This window comes from Leucopleurus acutus (genome assembly GCF_964270905.1).
Source record: "Leucopleurus acutus genome assembly, chromosome: 14".
NCBI classification, from domain to species: Eukaryota; Metazoa; Chordata; class Mammalia; order Artiodactyla; family Delphinidae; genus Leucopleurus; species Leucopleurus acutus.
This window is the reverse complement of record NC_139156.1, coordinates 16566010-16581245: the sequence shown is the minus strand read 5'-3', so window position 1 is coordinate 16581245 and position 15236 is coordinate 16566010. Positions and strand designations below refer to the sequence as shown.

At 46.4% G+C, this 15236-nt stretch overlaps 1 protein-coding gene and 1 long non-coding RNA gene across 2 annotated transcripts in view; one reads left to right on the top strand and one right to left on the bottom strand.

Annotated features, from left to right (window-relative positions):
• The window catches only part of LOC309971397, a 1020865-nt gene that overhangs the window by 806617 nt on the left and 199012 nt on the right, over positions 1–15236 (bottom strand). The gene's annotated exons all lie outside the window — the stretch shown is intronic.
• The window catches only part of CASP7 (caspase 7), a 30825-nt gene that overhangs the window by 2261 nt on the left and 13328 nt on the right, over positions 1–15236 (top strand). Inside the window, exon 2 of the mRNA XM_082854269.1 lies at positions 3995–4104. Within this exon, the coding sequence (XP_082710395.1) occupies positions 3995–4104 (110 nt within the window). The remainder of the gene's footprint in view (positions 1–3994; positions 4105–15236) is intronic.

The following is a 15236-nucleotide window of genomic DNA, read 5'->3' as shown; positions in this document are numbered from 1 at the left end:
TCATAGGAATAAGGAAGTCACTGAACGTTTAGCCTTACAGATTTAAGAGTAAAGCCCTAGCACTGCCTCGTTCTAGACGCACACTCTGGCAACTTGTTAGAAGGGACTCTTGCTGCCCTCCTGGTCGGTAAACAGCACCAACCCAGAAAGATGCTGTAGGTTTCACACAGAAGACCCTTCTGGCCTAGTGTTTGCAGAGAAAGTTCTGGAGATCCTCCTACCACTGAGCCATAGAAATCAGCCTGCCGCTAAGTCCAAAGCTCCCTCCAAAACTCTGGGGGGGACGCGAGATTCAAACTGAGCCTCTCCGTCAATGGAGCATGTCAGGTGTTTAACGGGCATGCAGTTCCCTGTGCCTCCCTCAGTTCCACCCTCACTGCTGCCCCTTCTCAGACCTCAGGTCAAACATTTCCTCCCCTGAGAACCCTCCCTAATTCCTCTGGGGCTAGGTCAGGTCCCCTACTGTGGCCACAAGTTGTTCATCCTCATGGCACTGATCACGGTTGTCCATCAACATTTGTGCTGTTTATCAGTGCCTGTCTCTCAACAAGGCAGGACCAGGTCAGGTGTATCCCCAGCTCCTAGCACACACCTGGTGCCTTGGACTTCCAGGAAATTATATCTATATATAATGGTCACACTGTTATATCATCATACTTCCTAGATTCAGTCTTTAAGATTAGCCTTAGCAAAAGACTCAAGGCTTCAACACCACATGTCGAATTTAGTGTCTTTTTCTGGTGGATTTTGTATAACGTTAACTTGTTAATTTTGAAAATACGTCCGTGCTTTGCTAATAACAGTCCACATTGAAAAGTAACTAAGTCTGTATAAAGGAAATGAAATAAAAATGACTGAGTGTTTTCTGCATGCCCGGACTTACACTCATCTCCTCTGGGGATGGCTTATCTCTGTGTTCAAGAAACATTTTGGGTCCTAATCAGAAAAATCTTACTGCCTCACAACTGGAAACAGGTTGGTGGCTATGATGGGGGGGTCACGATGTGTTGAGGAACAAGATAGCCGTCGGACTTCTCACTGTCTTTGTAAAGATCCGGCTACAGGATTCGCCCTTCCTCTCACTTCTCCCCTCACTGCCCAGCTCACGCCTAAACAAGCTGCAGGGTGACATGATAATGCCTCTTGGGGCTCAAGGACACAAGGTTGGCGTTTTGCCATCTTGGATACCTCCCCCCAAGTTGGATTCCTTCTGCCCACCTCCAAAAGTCATTGCTTGTGCTCTGGGGCACGGGGGTTCTGTGAGATAGATGCCATCTTGTTTTCCAGTGGTGTGAAAACATCCCTGGGTGAGCCTGACAGGAACACAGACCTGCACCTGGCCCACTGTGCGATTGCTCAGAGATTGAGATCGGCAGGAATTAGAGCCTGGAGAGGTTTCCCTTTGTTACTGAAGGCCAGTCCCTTTACGGGAAAGGACACAGGACTTGGTTTAGCAGAGATGACTCAAGGCTCTGCTTCTGACCAGCTGTGTCACTTAGCTAATTCTCTTCCCTCAGTGCATTTGTTTCTTCCAGCTTCCCACTCAATTAATGTTTATCTAGCAAATACTGTTTTTAAATAAATTTATTTTATTTATGTTTACTTTTGGCTGTGTTGGGTCTTCGTTGCTGCGCGCGGGCTTTTCTCTAGTTGCGGCGAGTGGGGGCTGCTCTTCCTTGCAGTGCGTGGGCTCCTCATTGCAGTGGCTTCTCTTGCTGCAGAGCACAGGCTCTAGGCACACAGGCTTCAATAGATGTGGCACGCGGGCTCAGTAGTTGTGGCTTACGGGCTCTAGAGCGCAGGCTCAGTAGTTGTGGCTTGCGGGCTCTAGAGTGCAGGCTCAGTAGTTGTGGTGCACCGGCATAGTTGCTCCATGGCATGTGGGATCTTCCCGGACCAGGGCTCGAACCCCTGTCCCCTGCATTGGCAGGCAGACTCTTAACCACTGCGCCACCAGGGAAGCCGGATCTAGCAAATACTTTTTGTGTGCCAGGGGCCTCTGCCATGATGAACTTACATTGTCGTGTTTGAACCAAGCAGTAAGTAGAGTGCAAGTAAACAAGATCAATAGAAGGGCTGTAGAGGGACTGGGGGAAGGGAGGGAGTTGGTGAGGTAGGTGTAATCCAGGAGGACCTCCTCCAAAGGTGCCATTAAACTGAATTCTGAAGATTGAGAACTAGCCAGCTGGGCAAAGATGGCCTGTCCAGCAAACATTTGGGTGGTGACTACCAGAAAGGGAGAACCAGAAGCCCTGATGGACCCTGAAATGAGCGTAGTGAGCCCAAGGATGCTAGGAGGCTGGGAGGCTGAATGGTGTGGTGGTGAGGAGTGGGTTCTGAGTGCCTGTTTGCCGGCTTCTGATCCAAGTCTAGTTTACTAGTTACTTAGCCTGGGACTAGTTACTAACCTTTTCTAACTGCAGCTTTCTCATCTGTCAAAAGGCAATGATCATAGGGCTGATCTAACAGCATTTGGGGGAGTGTTAAATAAGATAATGCTTATGAAACAATTAGCACAGCAAATAATAAGTGTGAAAAAAGTATAGAAAGGATTAGATGTAAATGTAAGAAAATATTAAGATTTGACAAGGGTAGATCCTGCGTGCCAGGCTGCTCAATATTTTTCTGTACATTTAAAATACAATTGACCATATGCTTATGAATTTGCCTACTCCCTAAAATTTATCTGTAATTCCCAGATCAATACACACATGGGGCTTTTTTGGTCACTGGAAGGCATGCACAGTGTCTAACAACTTGAGTCACTTGATACCCATATTCCCAGCTGAGGCAGAGGCAGCACTGCCTTACAAAGTCCTTTTTGTGGTCTGTTTAGTGCTTCGTGTTTTGCATTTTTGTGGTTTTTGTTGATGGTTTCACTACTTAAAATGGCCCTCAAGTGTATAAGAAAGCTGTGCGGCCTAGTGTGTTAGATAAAAAAAAAAAAAAGTGTGAGTTTCTCTTCTTATTATTGCTATTTTTACTACTTGAAGTAAGGGAAGTAGAAGGTGAGTCGGGGATCCTACTGGCTGGTAGTTATCCTAGATCAGGGCTTGGCAAACCTTTGTTGTAAAAGGCCAGGTAGTAAAAATTTGGGGCTTTTTAGGCCACATGATCTCTGTCACAATTACCCGACTCCGGTTGTGGTGGGAAAGTAGCCACAGACGGCATGTAAATGAAGGGGCGTGGCTATGTTCCAACTTTATTTACAAAAACAGGTGGTGAGTACTTAGAGTGAAATGTTTAGCACTGAACACCTGTATGTAGGAAAGAAGTAAGATCACAAATCAGTCAATTCAGCTTCAACCTTATAAAATTAGAAAAAGGAAGAACAAGTAAAACTCAAAGAAAAACCAAGCAAACAATAAAACAGGTGGTGGGCCATCGTCTGTCATCGACTCCAGTACTAGATAATGAAGACCCTAAGATCCAATGAGTTCAGTTTAAGATTTGAACTTTGAGATCGTAGGGATCTCGTGAAAATTCTTGAGCAGGAAAATAATTTGATGGACATCTACTCTGGTAGCACCATGTAAAACCATCTGAAGCAGAAAGAGAACTTTATACTCCAGGTCGTTGCTGTTTTTTAACCGGGTTTGAGTGATGTCGGGCAAAGGATGAGCATCTTATAACCTGTCAGGAATTTAGGGGGAGTTTCTTGTTGTTACAGACTTTGACGAACCTTCCACAGTTTCTCATAAGCAGTGAACATTTAACAAAATCCTGAATGCTGGATCAGAAGCTCCCAGAGGGGCAGGGACTTTGCTTTCTTTGCCACTGTGTATCCAGTCTCTGGAATGAGGCCTGAAATGGGGCTGGCGCTGGAGCCTTTGAATGAGTTGTTGGTGCAGCAGTCCTGGAGCCCAAATAGGCAGTACTGGTCATCTCCAGGCTTAATTAAAAGCTATGTCACTGAATGAGTGTTATTTAAAAATATCATGAGGCCAGTGATGCCACTGGGTACCAATTTTCTGGTTGGTTTTTTTCCTTCCAGATGGCAGACAGTCAAGACCATATCGAGGAGCAGGGGGCTGGGGACTCAGCAAGCAATGACACAGTTGATGCGAAGCCAGACCGGTCCTCTTTTGTCCCATCACTCTTCAGGTAAGTTTCCTTCCTTGCTGAGTTAAAGAGGGACCCTGGGCCACTTCAGCCTACCACGCCTCTGCCCTCTCCACCCACCCACCCACGCGGAAGCGGACCTTCAGGGAAGGAGGTCTATGCTGTGCGTGGGAGATTTGCACAGAATCCTGCCAGCTGTGTGTGACAACACTGGGGTCCCCCTGTGCACTCCCCTGTCCCCAGGGCAAGCCCAGGTATGGGAGAGCCAGGCTCTGGGGGTCTCCTGCCTGGCTGCTGCGTGTCTGAGTGGCAGCTGCCCAGGAGTGAGGGGCTGTCACCGTCAGAGGTGATTTGCGCTAGCCTCCTTCAGGGCAGAGCATGGGCTGCTGCCGCCAGTGGGAACGGGCTTGGCTGAAAGGCAGAACTGAAGGCCATGGGATGGGAAGTTGTAGGGTGGCACTCTGCTGATTCCTACCTTTTCCTTTTTGGAGTTCACTTTTGAAGTTCTAAACTTTGCATTTAATAATAATAATAACAGCTTCGTTTGCTAAGCGTCTGTATGCCAGCTCAGTGTTGCATGAGTCCTCTCAATCAGTCCCAGGAGACGGTTCTACTCTTACCATCATTTAACAGGTAGCTAAACTGAGGCATTAAGAGGGTTAGTAGGGCTTCCCTGGTGGCGCTGTGGTTGAGGGTCCGCCTGCCGATGCAGGGGACACGGGTTCGTGCCCCGGTCCGGGAAGATCCCACATGCTGCGGAGCGGCTGGGCCCGTGAGCCATGGCCGCTGAGCCTGTGCGTCTGGAGCCTGTGCTCTGCAACGGAAGAGGCCACAACAGCGAGAGGCCCACGTACCGCAAAAAAAAAAAAAGAGGGTTAGCAGCCTGCCTTTCTGGTGACAGTTAATAAATGGCAGAGCTGAACCCAAACGGTACCAGCGCCACTCCCTTAACAGCTCTGCCGTGCTTTCTATTTAGAAGTAGGGCTGCAGGGACGTGGGAGAAGCCCCTTCCCTCCCCTCCTTAACCGTGGTCATGTGAGTGGTATTCCCTGGCGAGAGGCAGGAGCTCTGTGCGTCAGAGCATCAGACTTCTCCGTAGCGCCTACACCAAGCCCCAAGGCGGAGGGACAGCGAGGGGGATAGGGGGTGAGGTTAGGGAGTGCTCCCAAGCAGTGTTCGGGGGCAGGGGGAGAGCTGGTGATGAGGGGCATCCTGGCTCCCTGCAACATCCCGCAGAGATCCTTTGGTCATATCATCCCAGACATGACTCGGAGAAGTGGGGAGGCCTCGGCGTCCTGGGTCCGAATTCCACTGGCGCTGGTTGCCATTGAGGGTCAAAGATATCTGATGAGGTGACCAGAAAATACAGCTCCAATTACTGAAAACTTTTCAAAGCCATGAGTTCCAGTGGTCCAGGCTAAACCACTCCCCAGTGCAAACCCTTTAGAGCAGTGGCCTTCAAATGTTTTCGCTCACATACCCACCAAATAATGTAAAACTACACACCCCCTCAGAAGAGTTGCAAAGGATGTAGTAATATTTCAGTTTTCCCATCTCTCTGAGTATTCAGGTTAAGCAGGTTGCCTCTAAGTGAAAGAGAAACGGGAATCATATGATAGCCATTTCATAAGTCTTAGTTAGATGATGTGGCAGTTTTTACGTCATCTAAGATTTCAGGGTGGGTGAGAAGTCCACCCTTCTCCTCTCTAGTGGGAGATGGGAAACTGGGGAAGGGGAGGTGGTATCATATTCAGGCAGAGCAGTTTTAGGAGAAATACAAATGGAAATTGAGGAACCGGCAATTCATTTACTTAGAATTGTCTTGTCTGCACCCCTTGGAAAATCTCTGAGTACCCTGGTTGGAGACCACTGCCTTAAAGACCCATCATTTTGCAAAAATAGGTGTGGTCTGTGATGTGGGGTTTTTTTTACCCCCTTAACTTCTTTGGAAAGGTAAATAAGCCTGGGTAATCTTCTGTATTCTGGTCCACTATACCTTTTTTTATAGTGTGGCCGGTATTGATGTCAAGCTACATATTATCAAAATAAACAGTGAATATTTAAATTAAATACTTGCAAAATATTTAAATTCCATTTTATGAACTGCTTATTTTAGTTGTATGAATTGCAAGACATGATTGTTGAATTATTAAATGTACTTGAACTACAATAAATGTCAATTTAATGTCTTATTCATCTAGATTGTGAAATGTTAGTTGTTTATTTTCTTTGCCTTCTCTAGGCATCTGACTCGTACCCACGTGTGAGATGGTACACGGGCCGTCTACCAAATAGGCAATCAATGCAAATAAAATTCAATCAGGATTTGCGACATACCCGTAAAATTTAGATTTTTCCTTCCTTTTTTTTTTTTTTTAACTTCAGCAGGATAGAGGGTCCTTTCATCTAGTAAAGTATCACTGGCTTTAAAATTAATCACTTGAGATGCCATTTTTGGTCACATCCATTATTTCATTTATTCATTAAATACTTGCAGTGTGACAGAGAGAGCTTAAGTCCCTTGCACCAAATCCCATGGTTGATTAGTGGCAGAACCAGGATTTGAACCTGTATTCACCTGCCTCTCAAAACCAAGCTCTCAACCACCAGTCTCTGTTGCCACCTTTATGTACCTGGTTCTGTGTTTGGCCCTGGCGCTGCAACCAGGGGCAAGAGCAGTGAGGTCGACGTGGCCCTTGCCTCACTCACGTTCTGGTGGGGAAGGCAGACATGGAACCAGTAACTGTGGTGTGATGACCCCCGGAGGGGACAGAGCAGAGACAAGGGGAGATGGGCTGAACCAGATTTTAGCAGGACTTGTCTGCAGGTCACGTAAAGAATTTGGAATCAATCCTAAGGACGGCGATGTCACTAGAGGGTTTAAGCTGTAGAGTGACTTGATCGATTACACCTGCGGAAACCCACAAGACCACTGGAGCTGCAGCATGGAGGGGAGTGCACTGAGGAGGGCTTTGTGGTGAGGGGACATGAGTTAGGAGGCCATTGCTGCTCCCCAGGCCAGAGTGGATGGTGTAGATGGAGCGGGACCGGGGCTTCCAGAGGTGCCTGGGAGGTGGAAGCCACCAGACTTTGACCAAGTGGAGGGAGAGGGCCAACGAAGAGGCAAGTGGCACCTGCACCCCTGGGAATAGTTGAAGGCGGCTCGTGCCCACTGAGCCTCCTTGCTCAGCAAAGAGGTAAAGCTGTGTATATTTCTAGTGTCACAGTGACAGAACCGCACCAGCATTTGCTGCCTCTCAGTATTCCCCTGACCATGCCTGCTGCCTCGGCTTTGCTGACTGAGACCTCGTGAGAAACTTGGCTGGCGTCAGGGACCTTGTATATGATGGGGTGAGACTCTGAGTGCGATTAAAATGGGGTGATCTGAAGCAAAGAGGGAGTGTCCCTTATCACACCAGACCCATGGACGCCCCACACTTACCCTCTGTGCCTTAAGGATTCTAATTGGGATTGTTATCTGTGACTCACTGGGGTGACCTGAACACAGCACTAGATGCTGGTTGCTTCCTGCAAGTCTGGCAGGTGTGCAGTAGCCCCTCCCATGGCCCCCGCTGTGGCGCGTGGGGAACTTTGCATCCCACACTTCAGAGGTGTGGGTGCAGCCTGTGGGAACATCGCTGGCTGCTCCCTGCAGCTGAGGGCAGGCACCTTCCCCCTCCCGTCCCATCCCCAGTTCCCTTATCTAAGTGTCAGAATTGCAGGGAGGTAAGGCAGTGGAGGGGGCAGTAGCACCCCCATCCGTCTCTAATTGAGGACCCTCGCCCTCCTCTGGAAACCTCAAGGATTCTGGGAAACGAAAAGACGCCTCTTTTTCCCCAAAAAGCCTGGGCTGGACTCAGGTGGTCCCAAGCCCTCACACTTGTCTTGGCTTTTTTGTGTCAGTGCCACTAGATGGCATGACAGCATCATTTTATTTCCATTTCACTGGACCCTGAATAAACCAGGCAGTTCCTTAATTCACTTTTCTTAAAAAGAAAACAATTGATTGAAATATCTTCAACTTATCTGATTATTGGAGAACATTTGGAAAACACAGAAAACCACAAAGGAAAAATATTTAGAATGTAAATTTTACATTAGTAAAGTGCTTGGACTTAAAAAAATAATGACTTAGAAGAAATAAGTACTGTCTGCCCTCTGATCCGCATCCGTGGATCTAACCAGCTGTGGATCAGAAATATTGGGAGTGGAAATTCCAGAAAGTTCCAAAAAGCAAAACTTGAATTTGCTGAGTGCCAGCAACTATTTACATAGTATTTACATTGTTTTAGGGATTATAAGTAATCTAGAGATAATTTAAGGCATAAGGGAGGATGTGCATAGGTTATATGCAAATACTACTCCATTTGAAATACGGGACTGGAGCATCCAAGGATTTTGGTATCCTCAGGGGTCCTGGAACCAATCTCCTCGGATACGAAGGGCCAACTGTGTGTGCGCGGTCTGTGTTCATTATGAGCCATAGTTGGTGAACAAGGCGCCCTGTCATCTGCGAACTTGAAGAGGGATCCCTCTTGATGTAAAGGTAACCCTAGATCCTAGACAGGGTTACCGGTCATACAAGTCAACGACGTGGTCCCTGCCCTGGATATAAACTCAAGTTCTTAGTGAATATCTAGGTACGGGTATAGAAAATAGCTAATAACAGGTAGTAACTGATTGCAGAATTGTAGAGTATTGGAAGCTGTGGGAGGCTGGGAGAGGAAGGATGAGGGTGGGCCTGGAGGAGTTGGGACCTGTCAGAGAAAAGGCAGTGGGGTTATCAGGGGACTAGAAGAGCCTGCCTGCCGGGGCCAGAGCCACGGTGGGAATGATGGCCAGGCCCCACGGCACAGGTCTGGGAAAGTGGGTAGAGCCCATGGACGGGCTGAGTTTGATCCTGGTGGCACCACTGAGAGCCACTGCACATTTAAGACCAAGCCCTGCCCAGTAGCCTGGAAGATGTCCCCCTTCCAGGAACACTTCAGCTGTGAAATCAGAGGCTCCTTTCTGAGTTCTGCTCAAGGTCACTGTTAAAGGAAATAAAAACCAGATTGCGCGCTCTCAAATTTCCCCAGGGCCTTGGTGGAGCCTTGGGTGTCCCTGCTGAGGGAGGTATTTATCCTTCCAGTTCCCCGTGAAGAGGGCAGGAGAAAAGGCTTGTTTTCAAAGCTTGATAAGCTCCCTACTTTTGAAGCACTGGCTCAGATCCCATGAGCTTTCTCCTGTGTATCATCTTTGTGTTCTGACCTTTGTCCTCCTTGGAGTGTGTTTCATAAATGCCACTTGGTTGTCATTCTTCTTTCTCCTGGGCTGCAACTTGAGTTGCTCCACCAATTGTGTTATATGTAAACATGTCCCTATTTAAAAAAAAAAAAGTGTTATTTGTGTAATTATAAGAAAGATCCAGGTGGCCTGCCTGTTCATTTGGAGGCGGGTAGGGGAAGTGTTTCAGAAGAAGCTATGCTTTGGAATTGGAGAAAAGAACAAAGAAAGCAGACCTTAACTCATCCCAAGGACTATGTCCCTAATTAAGCAAAAGCCATTCAGTCACACTCGTTTGATTGAAAGAGGCCAGGTCTGAGGCCCCTAAAAAGAAAAAGAAGATTAAAACATACCCAGGCAGTTTACTTTTCCATAAAGGAAGCCTTCAGATTCAGACTCCAGAATACTGGATGCCTGTCTCCCAACTTTCTATATAAAGAGTAATAAAGAATTAATGCTATATCTGAAGTAGTCATGATACCACTTAAAATGACAGCAGTGCTGGTATGGAGTTGGACAACCTAGGTTCAGATCCTGGCCCTGAGTTCCCACTCTTTAGTTGAACAACTAGAGCAGGTGTTTTGACCATTTTGAGCCTCAGTTCCCTCATTTGCGTGACAGGGATATGAATTCCTATCCACTGGGTTGTTTGTGAGAATTAAATTACCTGATAAGGGAGAAATCGTAGAATCATAATTTCAAACCGGAAGACTCCTTGAAAGGTAATTTATCCAGTTCCCCTCTGTGTAACGATCAAAGAAAGTGAAGGCCAGACAGGCAAAGTCCTCTATCCATAGTCACCCAACAGGACCAAGACCCAGGTCTAACTTGGGGTCCATTGCTCCCCCGCCCCTTACGTCAAGCACCACCCACAAGTGCAGTGGCATCTAGCTATTCAACCATATTAATCCACCAGCGGGGTGTTCTTTTTCTTCCACCCAAGTGGGTCAGCAAATTTAATTCTTCATTGAAAGTGCTCCCTTTCTGCTTCACTTCAGCTGAGAGATGGTATACAGACAGCATTTCAACAGGGCTAGCGATGGGGTTTCTGATAAAGAGGGCCACGTGCCCATTTCAGGAGCAGCGAGCCACACCTCTGAACCATAGTCATAGGCTCTAAATCTTTGAAGCCATGACTTTTACGTGTATAGAATACCTCTAGTTATTTTAGATTATTGCTTTTCTAGAGGGGAAAAAATAAGCTCTAAAGTTAACAGAAAAAGTGAGGAAGGGAGGTAAATGTCAGGTTTCCATAGTGATAGAACTTTTAAAACACCGTTAGTGTAGAATTAAGTCCAGTAATAGAAGAGTATTATGAAAAGAAGCCCCGTTGCTTCTCAAGGGAGCTCCTAGTCACAAATAAGAAATGTGCATTATGGCCTTGCCTATTCAAACCCCAAGCTTGCTGGTGCTCAGGGCTTTCTGTCTGGCCTGCATCTGGTAGGGTGAGTTTGTATACTGCTCAGCTGAAAGTGAACAAGATGGATGAAGTGGTTGTGTAAGAATCAAGACTGAAGTGTGTGAGCTGTTCTCAGTTCTGAAGCTTGCAGCCATAGTACAGACACCATTGTGTCTCCCACTTCATTCTAGGCTATTTAAAGAGAACTCAGTCCTTTATTTCCCCTGAATGATGTTTTTCTTTGAGTCATTTGTCAATTTTTATTGCCAGAGGTCTCTGTTCTTTTTTTAAGGGGGAGGTTGGAAACATGGAGGCGGATAATTCTTCTCCTAAGCCTATTTTAAACTGACTTTGTTTCCCAGTGTAAGTGGGAAATTTACTTTTGCAAACTGAGTTTCAGAGAAGAATGCACGGAGCCAGTTTCTTCTCCTTCACAAACCTGAGGATGGCAAGTGATTAGGGGGTTTCCCAGGAGTGCAGGTGTTATAACTCCCCTTCATCAGCTTCCACGTTTCACTGACTGGGACCTTGAACCAGGAAATGGAGAAAAGCGTTGCTTAATAATTTGGTTTTTATGCATCCACCTCTTCCTGATTGCATTTGGAGGGGCGGAGTGGGGAAGTGTGGTAACTCCTGAGTCATTCGCTTTATCCAAGACCCTTGAAAAATGTTTATATGCTTCATTTGAAAATTAAACTATTTGGTATGCCTCTATGGTCTTCTATTTTATTCTTATATTACTACCTTGAGGACCTTTAAAAGGAAAAAAATAACCTGATGAATTTGAACTCTCTGATTCAGCACGAACTCACTTCGTATTTTTGTTCACTCACGTAGAACTTTACATATTTTGCACCTCCTACGTGTGCTGTTTCGCCACCTTTTGTAGATTTGGCACTTCGGTGGGTTGCCCACATCTGCGTGCTCATCACTTTAAATAGCTGTGTAGTATTTTATTCTCCTGATACTCTGTCCCCTGCTTAGCCATTTCCCCATTGTTTCCAGTTTTTCACTCTCAGAGATGGTGCTACTGACTGCATCTTTGTGGAAATGTGGGTTTTTTTCCATGGGACCCCAAGTTCCTAGAAAGTCACTTTTTCTCTAGGGAGCTGTCCTGGAGTGGGGAGGATGCAGCCATGTGGAGCCTGGGTATTTCTGCCGGTCAGCAGAGAAGGGGGAGGCCAGTGTGACTTTCCCAGCCCCAGTGTGAATGGTCCTATGGAAAACTCCAGCGTGCGGTTCACTGCTGATTCAGTCACGGGCCTTCAGGGCCGGACGGACTGTGCCAATCTCCTGCCCCTGCTGTGCTCCGAGCATGTTGAGTTTTTATTATTTCAGAGAAGAAGGAAACTCGCTGCCGGTCATCGCAGGGCGAAGCCTAGTTCTGATGCAGAGGGGGTTGCTTTCAGATGGAGACATGAGGTACCACCTTCACTCTCTCCCTTCCTCTCGGTCTTGTTCTTTGCCTTGGTATGTCAGGACTGCTGGGAATGCCCTCTACTGAAATTCTGAAACCATGAATGAATCATCCCAAAAATATTTAGACAAAGCAGCTATGAAAACCAGAGCCCTAGTTCCGAATGAAGCAGCCCTGGGGAAATGTGTGCCTGGTGGTGTGTTTACTTTCATGCTGATGAATGTCTGCAAACAGACAGAGCTACTGGGAATCCTATTCACGGAGACACTTTAGAAAATAAATAGGAGCAGGTTTGCAGTGCTTATATTCCCTTCCAAATATAGAAAGGTGTAATTCACGTTTCGAGCAGCCTGGGGGATCTGTAAGAAGATAAAACCTGTATTTATTCACTCTGGTGATGGGGAAAATTATACTTGTACCCAGAGTGGATTGTAAAAATTTTTTGTGCACTTTCTGAGGCTTTTCACTTCTTTGTATAGTAGGTACAGTATTTTTATCCTATAATGTTTTCTGGTATGTGTTACTGTAGACTCTTCAAGGAAGTCTTTCTATATAAATAACTATCAGAGCTTGGTAGTAACTCTTTGCCTCTTGATTTTGCTGAAATGACTGCGAAATCTGAGGTTCCAAATAATGGCTCTCGACCTGAGAAGTTAGGATAATCTAGGTCCTTCCTGATAATCAATGCTGGTGTTATCTGTGTTCCTAGCAGAGATTTGAGCTTACCAAAATACATCTGGGAAATGAAGACAGTGGTCCTTGCACATATGAGCGAGGAAATACAACACCAGCAAACATGAAGGATGGTTAGGAAGCACCGTAGTCAGCCAACCTGCTTGTGTAAATTAACTGCTCATTGTCTTTGATGCACACTTGAATGAACTTCCTACGTCAGTCTTTCTACCAGGCTTTTGTAGTTGTTGTGACCTTGCTTGTCCAGCCCTAACCAAGCACAGTGATTTTGTGGCCAGATTTGTTGTTTTAAAATCTGCAGCCAATTGTATATAACACATGAGCTTTTAAGAGGACTTGGACCTTTTACTTCACTTGTCTGGTTTATCACAGCCTTGCACTTAACAGCAGGTTCCAAAACCAGAATCCTGTGTTTCTCCTCAGTGTAGTAATCTTGGCCAATGTGTTCAGAATGTAAAAAGGTCAAGTTAAAGACTAAGTTTATCAGCACAAAATTAGCAAAGGGAGGGAACAGAACGGGGCCTGGCGAGGGTACAATGGGAAGTGATAGAATCTGGCATTAAAAATACCCTGGCCAGCCTTTATTTGTTACATCTTTCCATACCTCTCATTTGTACTTTGCAGAACAAGTGGGGGTAATGATTATTAACATACTTTGTAAAGCATAAAACCGTTTTAAAAAATATTAATGAAACAACAAGGTCCTACTGTATAGCACAGGGAACTGTATTCAATATCCTTGGATAAAACCATAATGGAAAAGAATATGAAAAAGAATGTATATATGTGTGTGTGTGTGTGTGTGTGTGTGTGTAACTGAATCACTTTGCTGTATGGCAGAAATTAACACAGCATTGTAAATCAACTATACTTCAATAAAATAAATTTTAAAAATATATCAGTGATACTTGTTCCTGGTGACTTAGGGACTATCTTAAGTGGTTCCTCCACCATTTGTACCGTTTGTCAGATTCAGGAGAAAGGTTGGTTTCCATTGATCTGGACTTGAACAAAGTGCGGGTGCCCACCTGTTGGGGTCTGTGTAACGGCAGTGCCCACGTGTGCTAGCATCTTCTGCAGAAAAGGCCAAATGAACCCAGGACGACAAGAACAGCCACTTTTAGAAAATCTTGTCTTTGGGGGAGGATCGCCAGCTGAAGAAGTTTCTAACCTGGATCCTTGAAAGCTTCTTATCACCCTGTTCATTCCCACCCCGGTGCCCACCCCTGGAGAACCCGTGGTGCTGAGCTGTGGACCAGGCCACTGCCATCTCTCTGCAGTTGGCTGATTAATGAGCACCATCTCTTTGGAGCCCTTGAGGGCCTTGCTTCTGTCCAACAGCAGTTGTTTATCTGATGATCTGCTTGGCTCTGACCATTGATCTCCAAACAAACAGTAACTCTTTACGAGCTGCTAGCACTTCGGTCACAGAGCTCACCTCCCCCGACTGTGCTGATAGTGAGTTACAGGGCCACCAAGGCTGTGCTGGGGACTCACCCAAACATTGTGCAAACAAGGGAGAATAAGGATGGCATTGCTTGCAAAGTGGCATTTCCTGGAAGCCTTTTGGTTGTGCAGTTAATTTCGGTTTAATGTTCAGCTCAGCTGTCACCTCGGGGAGACCTTGCAGGTTTCGTGGAGAGCCATAAATCCCACACATGACCCTAAATATAACCACGCTGCTGCCCAGGGCCGCCTTCCACAGGCCGTGCTCCCCGAGGCGTATCTCATTTGACTTTCTAGCCAAGAGCTAAGGGGCCCAAAGGCTGCAGCCATGTGGAGAGTGACGTTTGATAGGGTGGGATGAGCTGGTACTCTCTACCCTGCCCAGGAGGAAGAGGGACTAGCCCACAGGGACCTCTGCTTCCATGGGCTATGGAAGTAGCGAAGGGGCTTGAAACAGGAGTGGACACTGCAGTGAAAGGTGAGGGCCAAGCGGGCCCAGGCAGTGGGCACACAGGCTAGTGCTGAGGCCCTCAGGCTTCAGAGGATATGAGTGTCTCCAGGAAAACACCCAGGCCTGGCTCTGATCCCCTGGGTCTAGGGCGAGGCCTGGGAATCTGAATTTTAACAGAGAAACCCTGGAATAAGGGACTTGGTGTCAGACCTCAGAATAAACCTGGACACTACCCCTGCCTAGCTTTGTGATCTTGGACAAGCTAATGTAATCTTTTTCCATGAGATATGGAGTTAATGTCTCACAGAGTTGTTGTAAAGATTACATGACATAATATATGTAAAGCAGTAAGTGTTCAAAAAGTAGTACTTATTAGAACTTTATTTATTATTGTTGTTACTATTGACACGTAGAGGAAGAAGGCTAGGGAGAGGGGTAAAAATCACAGGGGAAAACAGAGAAATGGGGTGTCCAGGGACGCCTTTCAACAATTCGCACAAAAA